At 38.7% G+C, this 26,963-nt stretch overlaps 1 protein-coding gene across 5 annotated transcripts; it reads right to left on the bottom strand.

Annotated features, from left to right (window-relative positions):
- Window positions 1-513: 513 nt before the first annotated feature.
- LOC143285386 (protein LSM14 homolog B-like) lies at window positions 514-26,912 on the bottom strand. 5 transcript variants are annotated; one of them, XM_076592624.1, is made up of 12 exons: window positions 26,698-26,912; window positions 22,902-23,071; window positions 19,041-19,079; window positions 17,550-17,697; window positions 15,144-15,212; window positions 11,855-12,139; window positions 10,133-10,414; window positions 9,540-9,632; window positions 5,674-5,833; window positions 4,925-5,079; window positions 3,630-3,784; window positions 514-2,950 (listed from the first exon to the last, which is right to left on the bottom strand). In XM_076592624.1, exons 1-12 carry the CDS (start codon window positions 26,816-26,818, stop codon window positions 2,918-2,920), a joined length of 1,710 nt encoding a protein of 569 aa, XP_076448739.1. In that variant the 5' UTR covers window positions 26,819-26,912; the 3' UTR covers window positions 514-2,917. The 5 variants fall into 5 exon arrangements, with proteins under 5 accessions (XP_076448739.1, XP_076448741.1, XP_076448743.1 ...); XM_076592626.1 differs by having other exon boundaries at window positions 10,133-10,357; XM_076592628.1 differs by having other exon boundaries at window positions 10,133-10,336.
- Between the last annotated feature and the right edge of the window lie 51 nt (window positions 26,913-26,963).

Below are 26,963 nucleotides of genomic sequence, written 5' to 3'. Positions count from 1 at the left end.
CATGCAATGTGTTTGTGTACATTATTGAATTGTGTCAATGAATGTTTTGAGTGAGAAAACCATCACGACTGACTTTTAAAACACAAAGACATTTTTTTTCCAAACGACTTCTCCCACTGAACAACAAACTGACCGTGGTTTGTTTTTTTTTTGGTTTTTTTCCATGTGCATGGTTTGAAGGAGGGTGGCAAGAAAGTAAGCAAATGGTGTAAGGCTGTGTATGTAATTTTATGTTCATTTGTGAGGTTGGTAGAATGAGCAGTGTGTGTGTGGTGTTCTGGGGGATGCAAGACTACTTGCTTGTATGTTGTAAAGCTTGCCAAGCCTGGATATTTTTCAGGGAACTGAGCTATTTCAGAATTATCCATTATTATTACTGCTCGAGTCAGGGTGAGCAGTTTCCTCTGCGCACACATTCTGTGCAGTCCAGATATGGGAATGCCATGAAACCATCTGAGCTGGGCAAGGTCACAGAAACAGAAAAAAGCAATCATGCAGCAGAAACAAACAATACTGAAATGAGTGATCTTTATTTTGCCAACCTTTTCTCAGGTTTTCTTTTCATTTTCTTTTGTTGTGTACTTAACATACGGCACCAATGTTTTTCAGATATAATGCATTCACTTTTAACATATGGGTATCAAAATAAATCAACATCATTTCTTCAAAATCAAGTTCTGGTGAGAGATACCACCTACGACTCCCATTCAATTGGAGAGGGGACAAAAGACCACACACTAAAGAAACGGCACATAATTCAAAATCAAACACTACACTTTACAAGTACAGAAAAGAAACCAGAGCACAATTTATCTTTGGAAAATAAGAACCATTTCATTGCACTGAAGGATGATCAAACCAGATCACAAAATCCATTCTCTCATTCCTCTCTCGTCACACCACAAGCACTCTACAGTCTACTCTCTGGGTCATGAAACAGAATCAAGTAATAACTCCCTCATTTCTGAACTTTGTGACCGGGTATAGCAAGCTGTATAGCCAGTTTTACATAACCACCTGTGTTGCTAACATCCTGTCTCCCATGCACTGCCCACTGGATGATTATTGGCTATTTTCTATGCCAAGTATAATCTTACTAATGCTATGACCCGTGGCCCCAACACAATACCAGATGAAAGTGATTTCGATTTTAAAACAAGCTAGCTCTGGAGTATTAAGCTTAGACAAAGCACTTCCCTGTTCATGTCCCTGTGATCAATGTGCTCAAAAAACGGGCCACATACATTTCAAATGATGAACAAACTTACACCAAATTTGTCTGATAGCCATCCAGAAACTACCTGCAAATGGTGCAATTTCATTTTGAAAAATCTGTCATAAAAAAAGAATGGGAAAAAAGGGTGATTGTGGATAGTCAATTTTATGTGAATATTAAATGACATGACAAATCACATCCTCAAAAACCCAGTGTATCTTCCTACTTCTTGCAACATCTCTCCACTCATCCATCATGATTGTAAAAAAAAAAAAAAAAAAAAAAAAAAAAAAAAATCATAGCATTGCCTTATAAATCTACAATTCTGTATTTCTTTTATCACCAAAGACAGGTGCAATCTAGAATCATATATCCCAGAGAGACAGCACAAAGAGATAAACCTAACAGTCCTATTTCATCTCTTCTCCTCCAAAACCGCAAACATCACAACCTGTCAAAGTCCAAGAGTCATCTGCCTTTAAATGTCACCACACCTTCCACCCCTTAAAGATTCGTTTCAAACTGGAATCCAAGACAACATCATCAAAGTGAAAAGGTTCTCACACACACACACAAATAAAACAACACAAAATAAATACAAGGTTTCATCCATCACCAGAAATCAACTTATGGCAATCAACCTTTTGCCTTTGAAATTGAAAAAAAAAAAAAAAAAGTTTTTAAAGCAAACTGATTTCACTTTCCAAAATAACTGATAGTTCACGAGTTCTCTACAAACCTGTCCAAGGAGAAAGACCCTCCGACCAACATTGCACTGCATTATACAGAGTTTATGCTGACCAGGTCTCCAGGCATTTGACAAAGCAGACACTGGACAAACTCGACACTTTACCACAAGCGTTTGATACTGAACAAATCTCCAGGTCAAATACTGGCTCACATGCACAAATGTGTGCAAACTTCACTCTTCACAATATTCTGCCCCTTACAAAGCAACAGTGATTCATTAAACTAAAAAAAAATAAATAAAGGAAAAAAGGAAAGAAAGAAGAATGGCAATTTACTTCATCAATGGCAGAATTTCATCATGACATGAAAACAGACCAAACAAGGACAGATTTGTCACTCTTACTAAGCATGATTCAGGTGACAAACTGCACAAAGTTAATTGGAAGAGAATACACTTCTTGGCACTGGGATATGACTATATTGGCTAATTAATCCTGCAGTGAACAAAACCCCACATAACTAAGAGAAAAAAAATCCCCGAGTTGTCCTGCACTTGGCAATGTCATGCCCATCCCAAACTTGCCAAGAACAAAGCTCAATGCCATCGAAACACTTCCAGCGCTTGAAAGGTGTGTATGCAAGACCTGAGCACTGACTACACTGAGAAGAAATGTCCACGTTTTAACAAGCTGACCAACACTCGCACTCCATCACCCTGTTAGTTCAAGGAAAGTTCACAACAAACAAAAGTAGGCCACAAGCACACCTTGCAGGTCCAATGTCAACAGGAAACAACACTGTGTGGGTAGTACTTGTGGGTGAAAAAAGCTGCCTTTCTTTTCATTGTGTCCAGGACGAGTAGGCCAAGGACGACGACAGGGAAGGTGGAAAGAGAGCACTGGTGGTGGTTTCCCACCTTTCACCTTCCAGTGCTGGTGCTTGGTCAGTTTGTGGGTCATCACAGATTTGTCTCACACTGGTCTCTACACTCCCACCTCTTTTTCTCCCTGTCTATGAAATTTCACCTGCATTCATCCTTTGATTCTGCAAACCAACAAGATGTGAACTGGGTTACCGTTTTCACAGCCAAGGAAGTGAAGAGCACATGTCAGCAAAATATGTTCATTGTGTGATTTCTAGCATGGGGATTCCCAGCATCTGAAGACAAAGCATGACACCACATGATAAGCATTCTGTCTTTTCAGATGCTATGAATCCTCACATCAGAAATGACAATGAACATTGCATTAAAATTCATGTCAACGCTAAATTGTGTGAATTATACAACCAATGCCCAACCATTATCATCCACCACTGTTCAATTTTGTTTTCTTTCTACTCTCTCTCTCTCCAGACTCACAGATCTTGGGAATGACTTGTTCCAATCACAATGCCCCGCACTTGCAAGCACCGATATATGGCATGTTTATGTTTTATGTTGTTTTCATACATGGTATGCACTTTGCACATGAGTCAAAAATACTTCTTCTTTTTTTTTTAAATCCAAGTTCTAGATAAAAATTATTTTATTTTCCTTGTTATTTTGACAACTTCATTCTCTCTTTTTTCTTTCTTCTCCCTGCTCATGTCAATTAAGAAAAAAGAAAAAAAGTAAGATGTAAAAAGACATAACACCTACAGATTTGAATGCTCCAAGCTTTAAGGTTTGTAAGCAGCAATCTATCAATTATCAGAGTACCAGTAACGTTCTGGAATGACTTACCGTATTGACTGAACCTCCTCGTCTGTCACCACCACCACCGTAACCCCTTCGGTCACCGCCGTAACGCCTGTCATCGTTGTAACGCCTATCATCGTAACGTCTATCATCACCATAGCCACCTCGCCCTCCACGACCACCTCGGCCCCCACGACCACCTGAAATGAATTACAGAAATTTTTTTAAAAACATGGAAGAGTAAAGATACAAATTTTTACCAGTTTGTGATGCATGATTTGTTGCTAATCATCAACTAATTGACAGGAGGGAACAACAATAAAATCTCTTCACGTTTTCATGAACAAAATTTTGACGGACATTTAGTGATTTACTAACATTATGCAGATAGTGATGAGGCCTTTGTTCAAAGGATTGTGCAAATAAAATTCCACAGGCCTCCTCTCAATATTTTCCCATGAATTATCAAACATGGTCTACATCCTTATTTCCTGTCAGAGTATTTGCACTGCACCAGTATTGATCATCCACTGGCACTTACTGGCTGGAGTATTCAGAACAAACTGTTTTGAATTCTTTGTTTATTATGGATGACAAAGAAGAAAAAGCTGTAAGTATGTAGTATTTGTTCGGTCACTTTGTCATTAAAACAATTTCATTGGGAAGGAGGTACTTCCTATATGTACAAAAAGAATGCATCAACGAACAGACTGTCACCACAGATGCTACTTTTGCTGACATATGACTTCTGGGTTATGTAAATATATGTCAAAGCCTTCAAACAGTGTAAAACACAACAGCCTTTTTATGCATCAAGTCTTTGTGGGTTTTTTTTTTTTTATATGTTTTCTAATTAATGTTTTGGAAAAGAGAAATCTGCAGAAAAAAACATTTTCCACTGTATATTCAGATCCATGTCCCATTACATGTCTGGATTCTGCTGCTCCTGTCAGATATGTACGTTCTTCACAGAATAACTTGCACTTTTAACCAAAAAAAATAACCACTAAAAATCAATGTAACAGTTTGTTAGATAAAAGCCTACACGGAGTGACAGAGAAAGAAAAATGTGACTTTAAAACAACAGTTGAAATGTTTACTGCTTCCTGTGTCCGTCCCCACAGTACACTGTCATTACACATGGAAACATATTTCCAGAGAAACTTACTTTGTAAATTAAAAAACATATGTGCACACAACCAAACCAAGGTTATTATACAGACTCACTTTAAGCACACAAGCCAAATACCAATGCAAAGCAAGTGCAGGAACCAAATTTTTTTCATTTCGTTTCAAAAATGAAAAAGAAAAAAGCTATAATCCATCCAGACATTGCCTACCTCCATATCCGTAATTCTGGTAGCCTCCCCGTCCCCAGTTGTAGTTATAACCTCCTCGCCCTCGCCCCCTTCCTCTCCACCCTCGCCGGGATTCAGACACTCCAAATGTGTCCATGTTCAACTTGCGTTCCTCCTTCCATGTCATCCGGTTGGTCCTGAAATCACATGTCCTCCTTCAATACAAGTAAAATATGACCGTGTTCTTTTACAACTTGGAAGGGTGAGAGCAAAATGAACACAAGACAAAAGCCGAAAGTGACAGTGACAGAGAGAGCAAATAACTTGTATCAAAGAGACAAGGAGAACATGCCTAACAAAGGACCAACTGAGGTTTCAAGGGAAATTACTCTTGCACCACCCTTTTCAATGAACAATGAAATCGTGTTACTTCCTTCACATAAAAATATACCCAACAGTCTTTTTTCCTAAATCCTGAGAAGCAAATTCTATTCCCACTTCAAACCAAAAATCCTGAAAATTAGCACTCCCGCACTTTTAAATATCTAATAGAAAAAGCTCACAACCTTACATTCTCACAGTAACCTAACCTTTAACAGCCTCTTCACTGAGGTGGTGACCAATGGAAACATACTTAATCCCCAAACTCAGAAGAAGAAAAAAAAAAGAAAAGAAAAAACAACAACAACGATACAACAAAACGTGTTGCTGAAATGAAAGTGACTGTCCAACAGTGACACCTCTTAACACACAGGCAGATACTGAACACATAACAGCCTCATAATGCTTACCCTCCTTGGCTTTTGGTAGTGGCTTCACAACTGATGTTGTCAAAGAAAGACTTGGTTTTGTCATAGTACACTGGTGCTTCCTCTTCCTCCTCTGGTTCAGGCTCTTCTGGTCCTTCATCTTCTGTCCCACTTTTATCTCCATTCACCACCTGCTTCTCCCCTTCAACAACAAACAGTACCAAACTGATGAAAATCCAATTCCACCTGCCTGATTTTAATTGCAAAGATATTTTAAAGGAAACTAAATAGGTCATTCTTTCTTCTTTTTTTTTTTCATTGAAGGCACTTTAAAAAAAAATTTCCATATAACTGTAATAATAAAAACCAAAACAACTGTAAACTACTCCCAATACATATATATATATACTTTTTCTTTCATTCTTTAAATAGTAACCAAGGAAGCATAATTCAATTTTCCAAATTACATTATCTGAGTGGGAGCTTAATTGTGGAATAATCTTTGTGTTTTAATGTTTGATGTTTGTGACAGTATGTCGGAGTTTTTAATTGATCCGCAGCAAGTGCATCTATGATTGCAACCATATCTAAAACTTGAACCACAATCTTACACTACTTCCGGAATAAGTTAAGAACCACATAATCTGTCTCCCATCCAGCTCCAGAACTCCGGTCTCATGTTCACTCGCTCTTTTCGATCTACCCCCCCCCCTCTCCCCCCACCCCCCTCTGTGAATAATGGCGCACCTGTAAAACCAGGCATGAGATTGGGAAATTGTGATTGAGTCTTAAAGGTGGGGGCCTGGGGGCCGCAGAAGGCCCATGGGGCAACGCTAAAGGTTTTTCTCAATTTCAAACCATGAAATCTGCACTTGCAGGCCACCAATGCTGCTGAGGTATTCCAACCCACAGAAGACAAAAAATCAGTCCAATTCTTCCTAAACATAAGTGTTTTTTCTTCAAAACCTGTAAAGTCAGCATTGGGGGCATGATTTTCAAAATCATGTCCCATGTGTGTGTGTGTGTGTGTATGTGAGAAAGAGAGACAGACAAAGAGACTGAGAATAGGGGTCAGGCTGGACATGGGAGGAAAGAGTTAAAGTTCATGTATGTGCACTGTTTTATATACAAATCTCTCTGTGTTAAACTCTTTTAGTGTGTGTGTGTGTGTGTGTGTGTGTGTGTGTGTGTGTGTGTGTGTGTGTGTGTTTCAAGGAAAATGTTATTAGCACACAAGTTTGCACTGTACCAATATAACTGACCATCTGGTCTCTTCATCTGTAGTCTCTGTTCCACTGACAGGCATGTGTGTTGGTTGAGGAAAGGGGGAAGTGGAATGACTGCAGGAAGGAGGGGTTGGTCTGTGACTGGTTATATCACTTTCAGCAGTCAAGGATTCTCTCAGCTAGAGCTAGTGGTCAGTGTCTTGGCTCAGTGCCAAAATCGCCACAGTCACTGACAGTGGTTTCATACCCCCCACCCCCACCCCCCCCCAACCTCTCCTCCCTTCCCTCAGTACTGGTAGGAGACTCAAGAGAGAGGGGAGAGGTACCTCAGCAGATCATGAGAGTGAAGTCTGCAAGAGGGGGGCAGGGGTTTGGGGACTGACTTTTTTCGCTCTGAAATCAAATGCTCTTCTCTGAAAATAGCGGATTCGCTGAGAGTTCCCCAGCATGGACTGTGTGTGTGTGTGTGTGTGTGTGTGTGTGTGTGTGTGTGTGTGTGTGTGTGTGTGTGTTCAGGGGAGAAAGAGAGACAGCAAGTGAGCATGAGTGCGCACACGCATGTGTATGTGTGGTTTCAATTCAACTGTGTGTAAACAAGAGAGAGACAGAGAGGGAGGCAGACAGAAAGAGAGGGGAGATGGTAGGAGGAAAGAATGCAAGTTGTATTTGTGCATGTGTATGCACTGCTTTCAAATTCAATAGATCTCTCTCTCTCCGTGTGTGTGTGTGTGTGTGTGTGTGTGTGTGTGTGTGTGTGTGTGTGTTTTCAATACAACTATGTGTGTATATGCAAGAAAGAGAGAGACAGACAGACAGACAGAAAGTGGGAGGGACAAAGAAACAGGGGGGGGGGGGAAGGGGGGAGGAAAAAGTGCAAGTTTGTATGTGTGCATACATGTGCATTGCTTTAAATACAATTCTGTGTGTGTGTGTGTGTGTGTGTGTGTGTGTTCAATCTCCGTTTGTGTGTGTGCTTGAAAGAGTGTGTGTGTGTGTGTGCTTGAAAGAGAGAGTGTGTGTGTGTGTGTGAGTGTGAGTGTGTGCGCGCATGTGCATATTATTAAGCTCTGTGTGATTGTGTGAGCGCTCATAATATTATGTGTGCACATGTGCAAGTATGAAGGAGAGAGATAAAATAAAAAACAGAGTATGTGTATATGTGAATGCATTCATGTGGTTTTTTTCAAAGAGAGAGAGAGAGAGAGAGAGAGAGAGTGTGTGTGTGTGTGTGTGTGTGTGTTTGTTATTGTGCGTACGCTCACATGTCCATGTGCGTCAGTGTGTGCGTGTGTGATTGACCGCATGTGTGTGCATGTGCGTGCATGCGTGCTTTTCACAGTGCACGCGTATTCAATTCAGCTGTGTCTGTGTGTGCATGTGTAACTTTGGTAATCTGGCCGGCTATGTCTCAAATCTAAATACACTGACTTGCCATGAACTGTCTATACAGAAGCATGGCTGCATCAGAAAAGGCACTGACGTCAATAAGCTGCTACAAAGTTTCTGTTTCAATCACAACACTGAATGTTACTTGTGCATACAGTGGCAAACGTTGGCAGCTTTTGCTGAATGAACAGAGGGTCAAGCATATGTACCCACAGCCCTTGTGGCTTGACAGGGATGGAGATCGCGCGCACTGATGTATCTGTGCATGCGCTCAAGTTTGTGTGTGTGTGTTATTGTGCGCACGCTCACATGTCCATGTGCATCAGTGTGTGTGTGTGTGTGATTGACTGCATGTGTGTGCATGTGCGCGCATGCGTGCTTTTCACAGTGCGTTAGGAAACTTTTGGACTTCAATTTTGGTGCTCTGACAAGTCACTGGCTCGCCTCTGAAGGGGTCAACAAATGATGCTTTCGAAAGAACATTCCGTTTTCATTCTTGATGACATATCATCGGTAAACGACATAGAACGGCCTATTGGCTTTTTCTTTCTTTCTTTTTTCTTCTAGAAAACGGACGTTCCGTTTCTAATGCAAATGTGAAAACAGATTTCCGTGCCTAGACTGAAGAGTTGCACCCAAACAATCTGACGCAATCGCACTTGGCTTTGCCCGCGGTGTCAATTTTGTGAATGGCGTCGCCTACCCGTAAAGTTATTTTTTTTATTCTTCACTTCTGTTTTCATGATCTCATCTTGCCAGACCCAGTTCCACTTATTATTCACTCCTTTATCGATCTCTGCTGCAAAAATCCTTTGTGAGTTTTCTCATTTTGTCAATGACTGAAGATGATCGACGAAATCAAGTATATTTGCAAGTCGTGAAGCCCGCGAGCGAGTTTTGTAATCCCAACCGAATATGGATAAGCTGAATGATGACAGAGGAGCAACGGAACACTTATTCTCAATTGGTTTGCTTATCCAAACATGGGGTATTTTAGCAAACGCTGTGGGTCTGTCTCGGTGATCGGTCGGACAACGTTCGTGCAACCTTCGTGGGTCGGGAAAAAAAACTCACCCCCCCTCCACCCCTCTGGTTTTCTCAATGGATTTACGCAAATCTCAAAAATGGCCCCTGGAGCCAATTTTCTGTCAGAAATCCGACTACAGTCGGAAAAATCTCATGCCTGAAAACTACCACCTGATTAACACTTTAAAATCAATTCTTGAAGCTTTGCTGTTACCCACCTCACCTGCAAAGCCAATCACTATATGCTCCAAGGTTATCTGAGGCCCATACCTTCCTGCAATTCTTGGGGTTCTTCTGAGGCAGAAGATGCTCTCTCCTTACCCTCACTCTCCTTATCTGATGTAGCCTCCTTCGGATTTGTACCTTTTAAAATAACCTCAAAAATCCATTTAAATACCTGCTCACAGGAATGAAAACCGCAATTACCTTAACTGAACTATAAAAGCAGCTTCTCATTCTAATGGGTCATGCATACCATTTTCTCTGATACTCGTCTTATGTCACAAAACATACGTAAAACAAGCATTCCGAGCTGAGATTGTAAGCAAGCATTATTCCACTGCTGTATATCAGTGAAATAACAGTATATCAATTTTTCACTGATGCTCAGACTAAAATTTGTATTGCATCTGATTTACTTGTCCTCTTGTCTCGGTGTGGTTTATGTGTATTTCCTCTATTCACCATCCTTTGAAACCCTGTCATCCCCCCCACAATTTTGACTATGCCTTGTTGAACACACAAATATTCTCTCCCTCCATTCCCTGTCCACTTACAATGGTGACTTTTTCAATTTGATTCTCTACACCTCAGCTGTAACTATGCTACCAGTGAAATAGTTTTCATATTCAGTTTCAACCCACCACCAATGGTCAGTTTCAGTTTCAGCTCCTTCTCGATCTCCTCTTTGTCAAACTGGGCGTTGGCAGTCTCAAAGTCAAATTCACCATCGAACTTGAGCGGCTCTGAACTCTGGCGCCACGAACCTCTTCCCCTGGAGTTCTGACGAGGCGGATACCCGCCCCGTGGACCCCCTCTTTGCATGCCACGCATCGGATGTCCACCTCCTAGAAAGTCCATGTAATCATCTAAATAATGACGATTAGTGAACCATCCTTGCCTTGGTGGATGTCTTCCTGACATAACTATAAGAACACAAAAGAAGAAAAAAAAAATGTTAATAAAAGACTGAGAAAACATATTATTAAATAAACAAATCAAATAGATAATTTCATTTGCGTTCAGGGATATTCTTTATCATTTCCTATAAGATAAATCAAATTGTGGCATAAACCAAATAACAATCCCAAAGAATCAGTCTTTCATTATGTATGCACAAAAAGGCATAAAATGCTTAAATGTTAAGTATGAAACCTCCATACACAGAAAATAAACATAGCCTATTATTGAGGGACTGTTAAAAAGTTCAGTGGTTTAGTAACAACAGCTACAAAAGGCAACGACAAAATCAAATTCTTAAGTCCAAATCATGTTCTTTACAAGCACCATGTCTAACAAACTGCAAAGAAAAAAACAGGAAGAAAACACATATTATATGGTCATTGAACTGTCAGGAGAAAAACCAACAAGCAGCAGGTTTTCACACAAACTTCACACTTTCTTCCTGATATCTAAGATGGCTAGAGATGCCAGTCTGTGAACATTTTTTAAAACAGATTCTGTAGAAGACCACTCCTTTCTTTTCAAGTACCCAACAGTCTGAAGAAATCTTCCCTTTTCCTTTCTTTTTACCCCTACATCTGGTGCAAAATGTCAGTGGCATACCAATCATTTCAAATGCCCCACTGATCTGGTGGAGTAACGAGACCATGAAATCAACAAGGCAAATGAGTTACAAATGAGAGTTCTCTCACAAGAGATGCTAGAAAACACACTGAAGCAGTGAAAGTAATTCAACTGTGTGGTGAACATGCCTGTAGAAAGACACTGAATCAGTGGGAGCTAAGTGATGACTGCAGACAATGCAAAATCTATATGAACTAGTGGATTTATCTAAGCAAGCATTCTGATTGATAAGATAATACTTAATAGTTTCAGGCAAATTTCTTCATTAAGGAACCCTTCTCCATCTCACAAAAGGATGTCCAGATGAAAAAAACAAAACAAACCCCCCCCCCACAAACCCCCCCACCCCCACCCCCCAAAAAAACCCACACATACACAAAAAACCATGAACAGAAAAAAACATTCTGAACACTATCAAACAAATACTACAAGTAAGTCATTCAAGGATGATAAACCAACGCCCAATCTGTAGCATGCACTTAGCTCACGTAAAAGAACCCACCACAATAAAATGGTTGCCACTGGCAAAACAGGAAAAATCCACCTTGATTTGAAAACAAATACACTTGCAGGCAGAAAAAGAAAGAAAAAAAAAAAAACAGAAAAAGAGAAGAGGGGGTGCTGCATTGTGGCGATGCACTCTCACTCAGACGAGCAGCCAAATTCCACACAGTGAATCAGTTGTGACAAAGAGTAACACAACAAAACGCTAATATCAAAAATGTGACAAAGAAATACAATAAAACGTCAACTCAAAAGAAAACTCAATGGAGACTCACCACGTGCTCCACCCCTGCCTCCGCGATGCATCTGAAACTGGTTGCCTGAATAAGGCCGCTGCTGCTGCTGCTGCTGCTGCTGGTACTGACTGGAGCGTTGGCTGTTGGCATAGCCTTGGTGCTGAGTGTGCACACTACGCTGGTCCCCAGACTGCTGGCCCCGGTGCTGACTCCAGGCTCCCTGTTGCATCCTGCCACCCTGCACTTTCTCAGGGCTCATCTGTGTACCCTGCTCCAGTGAGGAGCTCTCTTGACGTGGTAGAGGCACTGCAGCTTCATGCGAGTCTGTCAACCATCACAACACTTTCTTTTTGATTCTCAAACTGTGCTGAAGAGAACGTACAGGCAAAAATATGTGCAAATGATAAAATAAAATTTCTACACTCAGTGCTAACAGACATAACTATGCCACTCAACCTGCTCATTTGCAAATACTTTCTTTCTCCCACACAAACACACAATCATAGCATGAATGAAAAAGATCGGTACTATGAAAGACAACAAAATCAGTATTATCAAAAAAGGTGGGTTTTTACAGATTTAGATGACATAGAAGTGGAGTGTCTATGTTAAATGGAAGGGTACTGCTGATAGTTGGAAAGGAAAGAGTATGCTGACCAAAGGGTTTTGTTCAGACACACAGAAAACAGGATTATGAGAAAAACATACTCGGAGAGGGCTTGTGACGAAAAATATAAGGGCTATTTAAAGCCAACACCAGGGACAATTGAGAAACTGACTGAAGAGTTTGAACAAATCCTGGATTAATTTAAACAGGGAGCTAATGCAAGGATTTCAGAGCCAAAAGGTATGGTGTGTTCATATTTGGGCAAATCACACTCATACTACCAGAAATAAACAATGTGCAATTTGATATACAAACAGATAAAGAAGAAGGAAAATATTTTCAACTTGTCCGACACAATGGAATAAAGACATATGTGACCTGCTTCTACAAAATGATAGATAAGTCGATTGTTTAGGATATAAAGAAATATACACCATTGGAAAAAAGATGAAAAGACCTTCCCAATGGTGTATAAAGTAAGTTCCTTGGTTAAAAAATGTAGAAATTATTGAAACAGTAGTTCAAAGTAGTGCGGCAGCCATTACAGCTTTAAAGTTTTGCAACTGACTCTTGATATTTTCCCGTAGTAACGGGTTTGTTTTAGCTGCATGCCTGTGAAAGTTAGGCAGGTTATCAAACTAGGATCTGTGAATGCTTTGGGCAATATTAACAATTGATGATAATATTAATTTAATTTTGAATGGTTCTTTTTGGGTGTAAGAGGTTTTTTTCCTCTTGCTCTATCAAGAAACAAAGCTTCTTTTGTTTTCATTTCTTTTTCATCAAAATTAATGATGCACAGATAAATGACGATTTTGTTAAAAATTGAAATAAATTTGTGAATTCTTTTAATTTATCTTTTATTTTTTGTACTTTAAATATGCCATTGTGTGCCAGTGTGAGTAGGTGTGCAGGGGTTCGCTGAGTGGCCCATTTTTGTTCATTCTTTATTTCAGTGATTTGCCCTCTAAGCATCTTCCATTTCCATTTTATTATGTTTTCGTGTATTTACCAATATGTTTATTTTTAGTATTTCTTTTTCTTTTATGTTTAATGTATACTGAATAGATATTTTTGTAAAATATGCTGTTTTGGGGGATAATTGCTCTGCAATATCGGAACGTAGGTGTAGAAATGAACTAAAATTTCTAATTTATAGTTTGAATTCAGCAAAACCCGCGATATGTTGTAATTTAGAGGTTGAACTATGCACTGGTGTAAAAAACTTTTATTTACCCCAGATGGACCCTCAGTACTGTTTTTGCCTGGTAGCGCAACTGAATGCAGCATCTGTTATCTATCACTTCGCGGGAGATGGTCACATACATATATGACATGAACTCAGTCAATGGAAAATTTAGCAAGATATTCAAGAATAATGCATCATGTATGTAACATTCATTTGATAAAGATGAAGATGTATGCATGGTCTGAATGCGTATATCAGAAAAAAAGAAAAAACAAGAAAGGCCAGGCCTTCAAGACTCACTTGTGATACACACTTAAAGAAAAAAAAACACAAAAAAAACTTATAAAAATAAAAAATTAGTTTGCTGAAGTGTGTTCTGTATTTGTTATTATAATCATATACAACTTTGGGAAAAAACAAAAAACTCATAAAACTCAAAAATTTGTTTGTTTAAGCGTGTTTTGTAATCATAATCATATACAGTTTCAAGAGAAAAAAAATAAAAGAAGAAAAAGAGCTTCAATGCAGATTCAAACTCAGGATGTTTGGATCAAGAATGAGTGGTTTTGTGCACTGTGCTAACATGGCATTCAATGATGATGTTCAGAAATTATCATTCAAGCATATACAGTCAGCAGAATAAATCAAGAACAGTATTCAAAGTGTAAATGTTATTTAAATCATGTTCTTTTGGTATATCTTGGGCATTTAAGAATTTCTTTCAAGTCCGAGGTAAAGGAGACGTTCCCATTGCCTGAAACACACTGCAATGTGTGTCCAATATTTATAGATTTGCAGAAATCCGTGTTCGACATCGAAAGTATGACACTGTCCACCCAATTTCTCTTTTTTATTCATTCTAGTTAATTCAGTATCCACTTTAAAACATTCATATGCAGTAAACACGTCGATGATTATTTAAGAAATTCTCTTAATTCAGCGGAAGATCTGCAATGACCAGTGCCATGTAGACGAGGCAGTGAAACGGTCGATTCAGATTTTCTTTTCTGTTCATTCTAGTTAATTCAGCATCCACTTTAGAATATTCATATGCAGTAAACACCTCAATCATGTACTTAGTGTCACTATATGTGTTCTGTCCAGAATTTGTATTTCTTTGCTTTTCATTGCGAACAAGAAATATGCGGTCATGGTGTCTGATTACAAGACGTTCAGACAGCTGCAAAGGGTTAACAGCGTTTTCGGAATCAAGAACCAGCATCAACGAAATAAACCGTTAATGATTTGGAAATACTGCTAAAATCGGGAGACATACAACCTATTATTGGAATGACTGTGAGGATTTTTTTTCCTACTATATTTAAACCAAATTTGGTATTGGCAAACAAAGTATTTCCTGAGAAAATCGCAATGTTAAGGTTTACCACAGACACACACACACAGACAACCAAACACCGGGTTATAACAAAGACTCACTTTGTTTACACAGGTGAGTCGAAAAAGAAGAAAAAAAAAAAATATATATATATATATAGAAGTAAATTTTAAAAAATTTGAGAAAACAAACTCACCACTTCCAGAATTCAGAGGAGACTCTCTGCGTTGTTGAGCATGGTAGCCAGGAGGATGTCCATGAGGACCTTATAAGGGCATAATGTTTAAATCCCTTTGTCAATAGATCTCACACCATATTTATGTCACTTATGTGGAAAAAAATATGTATTATGAAAGATATAAGAATCTAACAATAATATGAACAAAAGATATGCATAATGTAAGATATGAGGAATAAACAAACAACTAAAATCAAAAAGTAAAAAATGAACATCAATGAATGTCATGCCGGCCAGAATATATATTTTCAATTTCATTGAAAGTACTCAGTATGTGGTTTGGTCTGTTAAATATGAAAATTCCAATTATTTAATTGTAAACTGTATGACTTGTGTATCTGTTGTAAAGTTGTAGCCTGTGCTGTCAAGCATCAAGATAGCGAGTTCGCATTATACTCCCAGTCCCAGTTTGGTCATTTTGGTGAGAATGTCTGCAAAGACCATAACATTATATCAAGATCTACAGTGAGCCAAGCACATTAGGATCATACCAATAACATCCTAATTACAATTAAAGAATGCTGTAAAGAATGCAGCATGAATTTCAAATAAAGGAATTATTTCCCCCTAGAATTATGTTTAATCTAACACACTGTGACCTACTGGAGCAGCGTGCGACATGGGTCTGGATTCATGTCCTGTCCAAACTACTTATCTGCTATGCGGAGAAATCAAAAAGTAGCTACAGCTTACCACCTCCATTGTGTCAACAGAAACAGCATCCTCTTTGGTGACAGTGTAAAAAGATGGCATTGTAGCATTGGACAATGAGAAGAAGTTGGGAAGTTAGGAGAGTATACAGAGTCAGAAAGTCAGATTAAATGTAATTTTGGGGGAAAAAGGAGGAGTTTGTATTATACCCCATGTTTGGTGTTACATATACTTACCATGTCAAACTGATGCAAACTAGGCCTATTGGTTTGCTCTGCTTGGCCAAATTTCGCGCAGCTAACAGTGAAAACGCCTCTAAAAACGCCTCTAAAAGCTATAAGCGCTGAATCATTCCGTGGCCATCGAAGAAAATGCCCCATGAGAACCACGGCGGAGACGCGGGGACGGACGGGCGGGCATTCGAGTTTGACATGGTAAGTATATGTAACACCAAACATGGAGTATAATACAAACTCCTCCTTTTGGTGTCATATACTGTACCACGTCAAACTGATGCAGAATTTAAAGCAAATGGAGGAGGGCAACGCCTACTGGTTCGTATGGGGAGCCCTTGTAACTGAGACGGCAGTGTTAGCCGCGACAAAGGAAATCCCCTTGGAACCGTCAGCCCTGGTCATACGGAAATTCCTGAGGTAGAAGTTGATGAAGGGATTCTCAGACTGCCAGAAGGCTGCCTCCAAGACATGCTGCGGTGGCACTGAGTGCTGGAAAGCAGCCGAAGTAGCGATGGCCCGCACTTCGTGTGCTCTGGGATGAAGACAGCTGATATCCCTGTGTGCAAAAGAGTAGGCTCTACGAATGACTTGGGAAACCCAGCGGGAAATGGTGCCTGCAGCGATGTCTTTCTTGTAATTCTCATTGAGGGAGATGAGCAGACGCCTCTGAGAAGAACGCCTATGGCGAGACCTATCCCAATAATATTTGAGACACCGAACAGGGCAGAGATGCCTATCCTCATCATCTTGGGCAAGAATAAAATGTCCTTTTGTCAAACTTTACCATGACCCACTGGTACAGAATCGCATGACAGGTAATGGTCTTCAAGAAAATGACTGCTAGGTCAGCGGCCCTTGGGCCAGCGTTCCGCAGGCTTGAGATGCTCCTCAGGTATTAGTTTATGAATGTGGCCCGGATTATTCCAGCGGCCTCAACCCTGATCAAGTGGAGTGTTTTTGTGCATGAACAGGGGAACATGGAGGACCATGGACTGTTATGAGCCCCGGGCTTTCCATGAGGAGAGGGCAGGTCAGGAAGACCAAGATGGCTGCTGGAAGAGAAAGCCATGTCCATTAATTCAAGGGAGGTAACTTACCAAGGGAGGCTATTAGCCACAGCTACTTTTCATTTTACCACATAGCAGACTAGTGGTTTGGACAGGACAGGAATCCAGACCCCTACCAGAGTCTGCACCAGTGAGTCACAGTGAACTGAGTGAAGTATTTGTTCTGAAGCTAATTTTAAGTTTAGATGACTTGGCATACCTATGAAATTCACAATATACCAATGAGAGGCAGAGATAGGTAGTATTTGTAAGAGAGAGGTGCAAGGTAGAGAAGTGAGACAGACAGGCAACCATGCCAACCAATTTTTTTTTCTTCTTTTTTTTTTTTTTAAATAACAGATGGACCACTGGGTGAACAACAACAACAAAAAGTCTGAATCATTGTTAGAACTGCAAAAAACCTGGCTCACCTTGCTGCGAAACCCCTGAGGCGCCATAAGGCTGTGAACTCTGGGCACCAACACTGCTTCCTGTCCCGTATCCCATGCTGCCATACTGGTAAGCCTCCTGTCCTGATCCCAACCCTGACACTGTGTGGGGGCTGCCCTGGGTTGACGACTGCTTCCAAACAACCATTGTTTCCTATCAGCCTTACTTTAGTTATTTGTCTTCACAGCAGAAATTATGCTAGTTTAAAAATGTCAATTACAATTAGTTGTTTTGTTTAATAAATACAACCAAAAAATTATTTTGACTTCTTTTTTTTTTAAAGGGAAATTTGTTTAAACAAACCAAAAAAAAAAAAAGAAATAAAAAGGAGAATTACAATTATTAGAAATATCAATATCAGCTTAATCACATATTCACGGTTTTCATGGTCAAGTTAGTACATTAGTTGTAAAATGTGTACAGGACTACTTACACTAAGTTACAGCTAAAATGGATGTTTGCAATACTGAAAATGTATCATCATCATGCCACAACATCACAACACCATCACAACACCATGTCAGACATGCCTACCCCAATTTTCTGTTTTCGGCAACCAACTGAAATCATTAAAATCTGGAATAACTAAAATTGCTGGAATATAAGAAGAGAAATGTATTAAAGCACTATTATTACTGAACTTTACTGGTAAACCACTTTATTCAATGGGATAAGTATTAGAATAAATAGTGTTGGGCAAATCAAATTTCAGTGTTTCCTACAGAGATAAAATGTAAAATGTCTCAGGGACCCTCTGTGTAAATTTTGGTGGGTCCATTCCAAATTTTTAAGTGTACCCATGTTAAAATCTAAATTAAAAATGATCAATTCAATGACCATACACTTGCACCAATCATATACTATAGTTTTGTTTTCTTTGACTTCTTTTTGGTGGTGCTAAAGCCTTGCGAGTCAGTCAACCTCTTCATGACTAATGCAGCTGCACCTGCAGTGTCTGGTTTTGATTGATGCTTGCTTCAACTGCTGCCTGAGAATGCTCCCTATCTATGTTTCTTGGTTCTTCAAGAACATTTGCTGCTGTAGATGTTCATGTTAGGGGGCCTGTAAGATATTTCTATGCAGGTTTCCCCACTTAAAATGCACATAAAGTTAGTAAATTATCCGACAGATGCGCAAGAAACCAAGGACACAACTCCAAACATATGATATTGTCTGTTCTGCAGTTATAGCATTACTGCCTAGTCAACAGCCTAGAAGATTGACTAAAAACATTAAAGCTTATTGTCAGGAAAATCATGTGCATCTTTTGGACATACAGTACTGAAATCTGGGGATCCTTTTCAGGTTTTTGTGCGTACAGCCAGGAAGCGGTTTCTTGTGTTAAAGGAAACACTGAATTTCTTTGCCCCCCCCCACCAAGTCAATCTTACTGATTTTTCTAGCAAAAATACTGGCAGTCAGTAATGGGAGGCATGTCTGAGATTAAAAAAAAAAAAAAAAGGTACTGTTACCATTGAGGCAAAGTACTCTGTCTGATTGTCTCTGTAGTCCTGTAACAATGTCAAACAGAATGATCTCACTCACTATCATTTGTGATACACCAATCAATCTGTTTATCCTTATCTTAAAATTTCAAAATCTTTTTCATCTCCCACAGGGGACAGAGAGAGTGAACACCAAATTCCATACAAACAACAGGATTACCATAATTTTCAGGCTGAAATGAGTGAAAGGCAATACCCACCCACCCCCACCCCCCATTTTTTTTAATAGTCTGAACAGATTTTTTTTTCCAAGTTGATATTCAAAGCACTTTTGTGTGACAAAATCAGCTGTAGCATCCACCTGTAACTTATGTCTGAAAACAATCATCCTGCATGCACAGACCACAGCAGGTATATTACAAAAATACTATAGTATATATCAACTTAGATTCAAAGCTTGAAAAAGTTGAGTTGATCCAGATTTGATTACTTGTATTGTCAATATCAAATATACCCAATACATCCCGAGATCGGATTGACGGGGTAAATACGGTCATACACGTAAAAGCCTACTTGAGTACATACAAGTGAATGTGGGAGTTGCAGCCCACGAACGAAGTGGAAGAAGAAGAAACATCCGATATCTGCAACTTACTGATTAAATGTCACTTTTAAAATCTACTAACAAAACACAAGTTTCTGACAAATGTGAATCTGCGAATCATAATGCCAAGTCCAAAAGTATTCATGTATGACGTGAGATTTTAATTCAAGACAATGGCATTAATAAGCAAAGGAATCCAGCAGTCAACGGAAGTCTTTAGAGCCAGTCATTTATCCAATTAATGAATTTCATGTTTGTAAAAGCAAATGAACCTTTAGTTCAACGGTCTGAGGTGGTAAAGCTTACATGCAAAATCACTCTCCAGTTCAAACATTATAAAATTTGAGCATGAAGATCAATGGAATTTCTGTGTGATAACAGAAATTACTTATTTTCTGGCTGTGAATTGTAATGGAATAAATTCACTGTATATTTTGAAGATGTAGTTTACAATGAACACTGTGCTTTCTTTTTTCTCCCCCCCCCCCCCCCCCTTTTTTTTGTGTGTGTTCAAATACAGCATGTGAATTTTTGTTTTCAAAATTCATAGCAACTACTTTTCATCTGAGCTGATGGACATATCTGAAAAGTGAAATGTCATTCACAAATCAGAGCATCTTACAATGCCTTTGTCCTTAAAACGAAGTGCCTTGCACGATAAAGTTCCAGCCTGATAATATGGTTATAAAAGAAAAGGTAAAAGTAAACAAAATGACAAAGTAAAGATACTGATTCCACAACCAAACTGAAGCAAAACATAAAAAACTAAAGTGGTTAAAACTACTAACCCATGCCATCAACTCAAAAAGCATGCACATTATAAAATGACATGCAGTACTTAGTATTGCTTGCAAAGACGGAACTCTACAACATTCTGAACTGCTAGTACTACTGTAATGCCAGCCCCAAAGACTGATTTTGCTTTAAGGAAACTGGTAAAGGGCATTCAAAGTGTACTCAATTTGCTTCTTTCATTTGTAGCTATTTTGTACAATTTAATTTTTTTTTAAAAATAAGAATAAAAAAAAAGGGGAAAAAAACACTCACAAATAATCATATACATTTTGAATCATTTTCAAAAAGCTTAAGCCTTGCTTTTAACACAATGTAACAACTTGAACAAGGAACACCAAACTGCTTACCATTACCTGCTGCCACCAGTAAGCAGAAAAAGAACCCATTCAATGTGAAGAAAGTTTTAAGCTGTTCGCAGCAAATAATTTTTCAACTATAGCTGTAAAAATCCTACAATGAATGAAGCTGGCATTTCTGTGCAACTTTAAGACCAGAACATGGATTTCATCAACAGATAAGACAGTAAATAATTTGTCACTGCACTCAAAACCAGCTGAGTAGAAGGGAGGTGAATCTACAGTGGCAAATTACTGTTGAGGTTAGTTCCCTTTGAATTTCAAGACTCCTGTCCAGCACTTAGTTAAATATCATTGAATTCAGCCAGTGTAAGTGCTCCAGCAAGCTGGTTAAATTACTTTTTGAGTGCAGGTGCACACACACTGGCAAAACAGGAGTGAGTTGGTCACTGGGTAGTTCATTTGCCTTTTACTTTAAAAGTTTAATATCTTCATTCCTCAACACAACAGATGGCTCCCTTCCCCCCACCCCCACTTTAAAAGATTGAGAAACTGAAGCAAAACTGAGGGGCTGGCATTCAGAAAATGAAGGAAAAAACCCAACAACCACCCTTATTTGGATACGTAACTGCATATGAAATATAAATGTGAGAGTTTCGAGTCAATAAAACCAGTGAACAATTCACATCAATCAGCATTTCATCATTATCATATCTTAACATTAACGTACTTCACAGTCATATCTTATTTGTTAGAGTTCAAATCCAATTCCTGTCATAAAATCATCGCTTCCTGGTTTGATTACTAATTAAAACTGCAAACATCTGAAATGAGATGCTTTAAAGAAACCAATAACATAAAACATAAAAGTGAGATGGCAACAATCCCATTAAAGTACAGACATGAATAGTACCTTATTTTAATAGTTCACCACAAAGATGCTCTGAATAGTACCTTATTTTAATATCTCACCACAAAGATGCTCTGGATGGTACCTTAAGTTGACTTGTAAGAACATCACCACTCTTGCTGTGGTAAAGAAACACACCTTCTAGCATGTCTCACAAGAACCATGCCTAAATGGGGTGAAAGAAATACGCCTCAGTGCATTCCAAGAAAATGTGTGTTACTTTTCACATTTTTGTAATTAATAAGCACTTGATATGTATTATGTATCTATTTGTCAGTGTATGTGATTTCATAGAGAATACCAGTTCGTGTGTTAACTCTTCACTACAGTATAATTATAAGCGTTTATCTCTGTATCAGAGATTATACTATGGGATGAAGTTAAGACTGCTGCAACAACCAGTACAAGGTTATAATCCATTTTAATCACATGATCTCACAGTGACTGCTGCTGCACATGAACAAGTTCACTGGTTTTTGCAACTACTGTCAAGTTCAATCAATAGGGAAACATGCAAAAACAAAATCATTCCCCAACATTAACTGATTCAGGGAAAAAATATTACTATACCATAATTTTCAGGTTATTTTTAAGCAGTTAACTTGTTGAACACCTGACAATCTAAAATTGACTAACAGTAACAGTGACAATTAATTCAATAATTGTCAATTTTTCTGCCAAAACATGACAGTACAGTAACTTTTTCCACAAGCACAGCCCGAAATGAGAGCCTATGCAGTGTCAAATGAACCCAAGCTTATCCAAAGTCAAAGGAAGACTGCCACTGAGCCAAGATTTTCATCTTGCCTTGCATTACCCCTCTGCAGCAACAATATGTAGATCATATGTGCACATGCTGTTAATCAACAATGCATGGCCAAAGTATCTGTAAGTGTAACTGTGAAAGAATCCTTTAAAAATATTCTCTTTTGCTAAAAATCAACAGTGGACAAAACTAAAAATTTCACTTTCAACACAATAGGCATATTGAACTAAGTACAAATCTGAATTTATCATTGTACTAATATATATATATATATATATATATATATAACCTGAAAAGTATGGTATAATTAAATTCAAATAAATTCATGCTTTGCCAGACATGTTGCGAACAACATAAATCTAATGCATAAAGAGAAACAAATAAAGGAAAAATAAACTCAGCAAACAAGCAGCATTATGATTTTAAAACTGAAAAGTTAAAAAAAGCATGCATTCTAAACTAAAGATAAAGTTATTAACCAGAAGGCTGAATAACCAATACAACTTCAAAAGCATACCTTCACAATTGCAGGGTCCTGAGGAACTCCAGAGTGAGAATGAGTTTTGGGGGCTTCACAGACATGCAGATCCTTGATGTCACTGCCTCGAAAGATAATGTACTCAAAAACATCATCTCGTGGGGGTACAGGTCGGTCAGTTGGACGGTCTTCTGTTCCAAATGAGCGTACTGAAACAATAAATTCATAATTCATCTTTACATGAGAGGTAATTCTAGTCATGACAAGTCACAAATCCTGGAATTGTCCATACATTGTACCTGTGAAGCCACTGATTGAAGCACAGCAACCAAAAGAAGTGGCCAATTATGAGATGTTGTTATGATTTCACTAAGTGGGGTGGATAAACCCAAGCCACACATGATACTGTAACACTAACACTGATACTAGAAAAATAGTGAACACTTGCATTTTCAAAAATCAAAAAAAAATTTCCATGCACCTAACTTTCATGGAACACACTGTTACAATACTTGCTTGCGTGAGCACACCTTTAAGTTGAAAAAAATTATCAATTTAAAAAAAATAAAATAAAATAAACATGAGTTGTGGTACAAATGTATATAGACGAATTAAGACTATCTTGTCATGCTATGGGCTTTTAAATCATACATTTTCATCTACTCACTGAATATTCAGGTACAACTTAAATTCCTGAATGAGTTAACCATCAGTAGCAGTGGCTTGCAACCAAATCCCAAATTGTTTAATTCTCTGGCACAGCAGTCGGCAGATATTTCTTTTACTCATGTCAGAAAACAGATCTTCTTACACTATCAACTAACTTACAAACTGTACATTCATACGCTATCACTATCAGACCTGCCTAGGTCCCCAAATATATCTCAGAAGTAGAAGCCCAGCTTTCAATAGTTTTATAGTGGTTTTCAGTAGTATGAACGAGGTGACATTTCTACAAATACACTCTTCAGATCGTCTTCTCCCTTGTACTAATCAAGAAACAAGACAAGATTTCGGGCCGTCATACACTAGTGAAACTTTCAGTAATCACAGCAGAGATGCCGATCTCCAAAAACCCAAAAACAAAAAGAGGAACACCTACACTCGACAAACTAACCAACACAAAATGGCTTAGTAACCATCATTTATTTCATTCATGACATAGCTTTCGCTTTCTCTTACCCCTAGCCTATCTGTATGCAACGGTAAGATTCAAAATTGTGAAATTTAGGGGATCTTTGGGACTGCATCAGGAGATGTCCATGGAAAGGTGAGGGCAAAGCCCCTTTACACTGAGTGAATTGGTTATGTGTTTTATCCATAAACAGAGAGAGGGAAGGGGGAAAGAGGGATGGGAATGTTTATGTGTGCATCACTGTATGCATGTGTATTGTTTCCCATGCAAACCTCTGTGTGTGTGTGTGTGTGTGTGTGTGTGTGTGTTCAATTCAACCATGTGTGTGTGGTGAAAAAAAGGCGGAGATGGGAAGAAAGTGTGTGTAGTGTGCATGCATATGTCTTACTGTCAATAAAATATGGTGAGAGAGAGAGAGAGAGAGAGAGAGAGAGACAGAGGGAGGGAGGGAGGGAGAGAGAGAGAGAGAGAGAGAGAGAATGAGAGTGTGTGTATGTGCACTGTGAGTTTTCAATTTGACAATGTGTGTATGCAAGAGAGAGAGAGAGAATGTGTGTGTGTATGCCGAGAGAGAGAGACAGAGAGAGATTATGTGCACACATTTTGTTTTCAATGCATCTGTGTGTGTGTGTGTGTGTGTGTGTGTGTGTGTGTGTGTGTGTGTGTGTGTGTGTGTGTGTGTGTTTGAGAGAGATCTTTTGAGTGTGTGTGTGTGCATGAGAGAGTGTGTATAAGTGTGTGCATACATGTATATTCTTTTCAATGCAACTCTGTGTGAGTGTGTGTGTGTTACTGTTATGTGTAAGTGTGTGAGAGAAGACAATGACAACAGTCATATGTACTGCCATCCAAATTAGAGGCCGCACACATGTTTGAAGAAAACAGAATTTCATGCATGTAATGGGAAATGAATCTTTTGATCCAGATAGATCTTAACATAACTGCAGCCATGTCTGTGTATCCCGGCATCATTGGCTGATTAAGTCTAGCTTAATCAATGCTATTTGCAAAAAAGTTTTTATGTACAAAGTTTTTGTTGCACTTCCATACTACAAAGTAATTATTGTGAAAAGTGACTAAACAGGGATGGAGATCTACAAAAAAAATTGTTGCAAAAAGTGACTCTTTGTGTATGTGCGTGTATCTGCCTGTATTCTTTTCAATGCAAGTCTCTTTGTGTGTGTGTGTTCGCACATATGTGGTGCGTGTGTATGCATGTATACGTGTGTGACGATGTGTGCATGCGCGTGTCCACGTATGTGTTTGCGCACACGTCTGTCTATAAATGTGAGCGATGGTAAAATGTGTGTGTACATCTCTGCGTTTGTGTGTCATCTGTGTATGTGTGATGTCTGTCACTGTTTGCGTGCATGCGTTTTTGTGAGTTTGTGTGTGATCAAAAACAAAGGTGATAGCAAAATGTACTGACGTCCGAATGACAGAGGCCACACACATGTTAGAACAATACATAATACTGCAAGTAGATAAAACAGACGAATCTCTGGAACGTCAGCTATAGATCCCTGATCTAAATAACGAATACTGACTGCAATCTTGAAGGGTAGCTGCATCAACTGACAATCACAGCTAAATGGGAGGGAAAAAAAATTAAAAAACCAAACCACTGACATCCAATGCTACAAAAGTTAATCTTCAGTGGCAAATTCTTCAGTGACAAATGTGTGCAGTGCTTCTTTGCATTTGCTAAGTGTGTGTGTGTGAGTGTGTGGTTTCGAATTCAAGGTCAACAAACTCGTAGATTTTCTTTATTCAGCTGTAGCGCCATAGTCTGGGAGCTTGAAATGTGAAACTACAGATGAATCATAGTACTGGGCAGGTGTGCACTATTGAAATTAACTTGAGCAAGTTGTGGACAATAGCAAAAGCATTCTTTTCTCTGAGGTAATCTCAGAAGTCTTTAAAAAAGCTTTGTCAAGAAAAAAAGTTTGGTAGAAATTTCTGTTATAATTTATTGCACTAATCATTATTAGTAACAACAAAACCTGATACACTGTGATAGTGATACACTACACACTGACAAGTGACACAGTGTGGTAACAGAAATAAACCATGAGTAAAGTTACCCAAACAAGCTTCAGCTGAGGAAAAGAGAAGTTTATTCATCATAACTGTGCAAGTCCAGATAATTTAATAAATATGGGACGGTGCAAACTCAATCTTCTTCCTTTATACAACCAACATTAGTTGATTTCTTGTCATCTCTAAAAATTTTAAACCGAGTCGGCCAGGTTGAGCAACAATTATGCAATAGAGTCAAAGACTACAATTATACAAACGTTTTTGTTTTTTTTTTAAACTGAGAAGCAACGTGTAATGTAAACTAAAAGGGTTCAACTGAATCAAACAAATAACACTTTAATATGCACTAACTATTCAGGAAATGATTTTCTCCAAAACAAAAATATCATTTATCTCTTCACACTTGCATCGCCAGAAGAAAGCAATGACATGCCTATGGCTTGGTTTAGTTATCTCTCTGACTCCTGACTCCTGCCTCGACGCCGAAGATGGAGATGATAGGCAGTTATAATTCTCACAGCTGAGTGTGCAAAAGCCAGGAAATATTTTTAGAAAATTTCTCTCAAAATAAAAATATTTCGAATCTCAGTTTGGAACATGGGCATGGAAATGAATGTATTCACACTGATACAGCAAGTATGCTTATTTATCTCCCCTTACCTTTGGCAAGAGCAACAGTAGACTCATTCGGATCAATGGTGTACAGAATCCCTTCATAACGAATTTCAGCCTTAGATATAAGGCTGATTTTACTGCCAAGATATGGTATTCCTTGATTCATTGTCGAAATATCAATTGTCAAGTTTGTGTCTTAAGATGATCCCGGATGTCCCGTCACTATCTCCGACCAGTGTTGCTCACATTGTGATCATTGGTTCCGTTTCTCCCGTTAGGTGGCGCGACGGAAGTAAATTTCCCACAATGCC

This window comes from Babylonia areolata, chromosome 9 (assembly GCF_041734735.1).
Source record: "Babylonia areolata isolate BAREFJ2019XMU chromosome 9, ASM4173473v1, whole genome shotgun sequence".
Taxonomy (NCBI): Eukaryota; Metazoa; Mollusca; class Gastropoda; order Neogastropoda; family Buccinidae; genus Babylonia; species Babylonia areolata.
The sequence above is the reverse complement of the archived record's forward strand: the minus strand, read 5'-3'. Positions and strand labels throughout refer to the sequence as shown.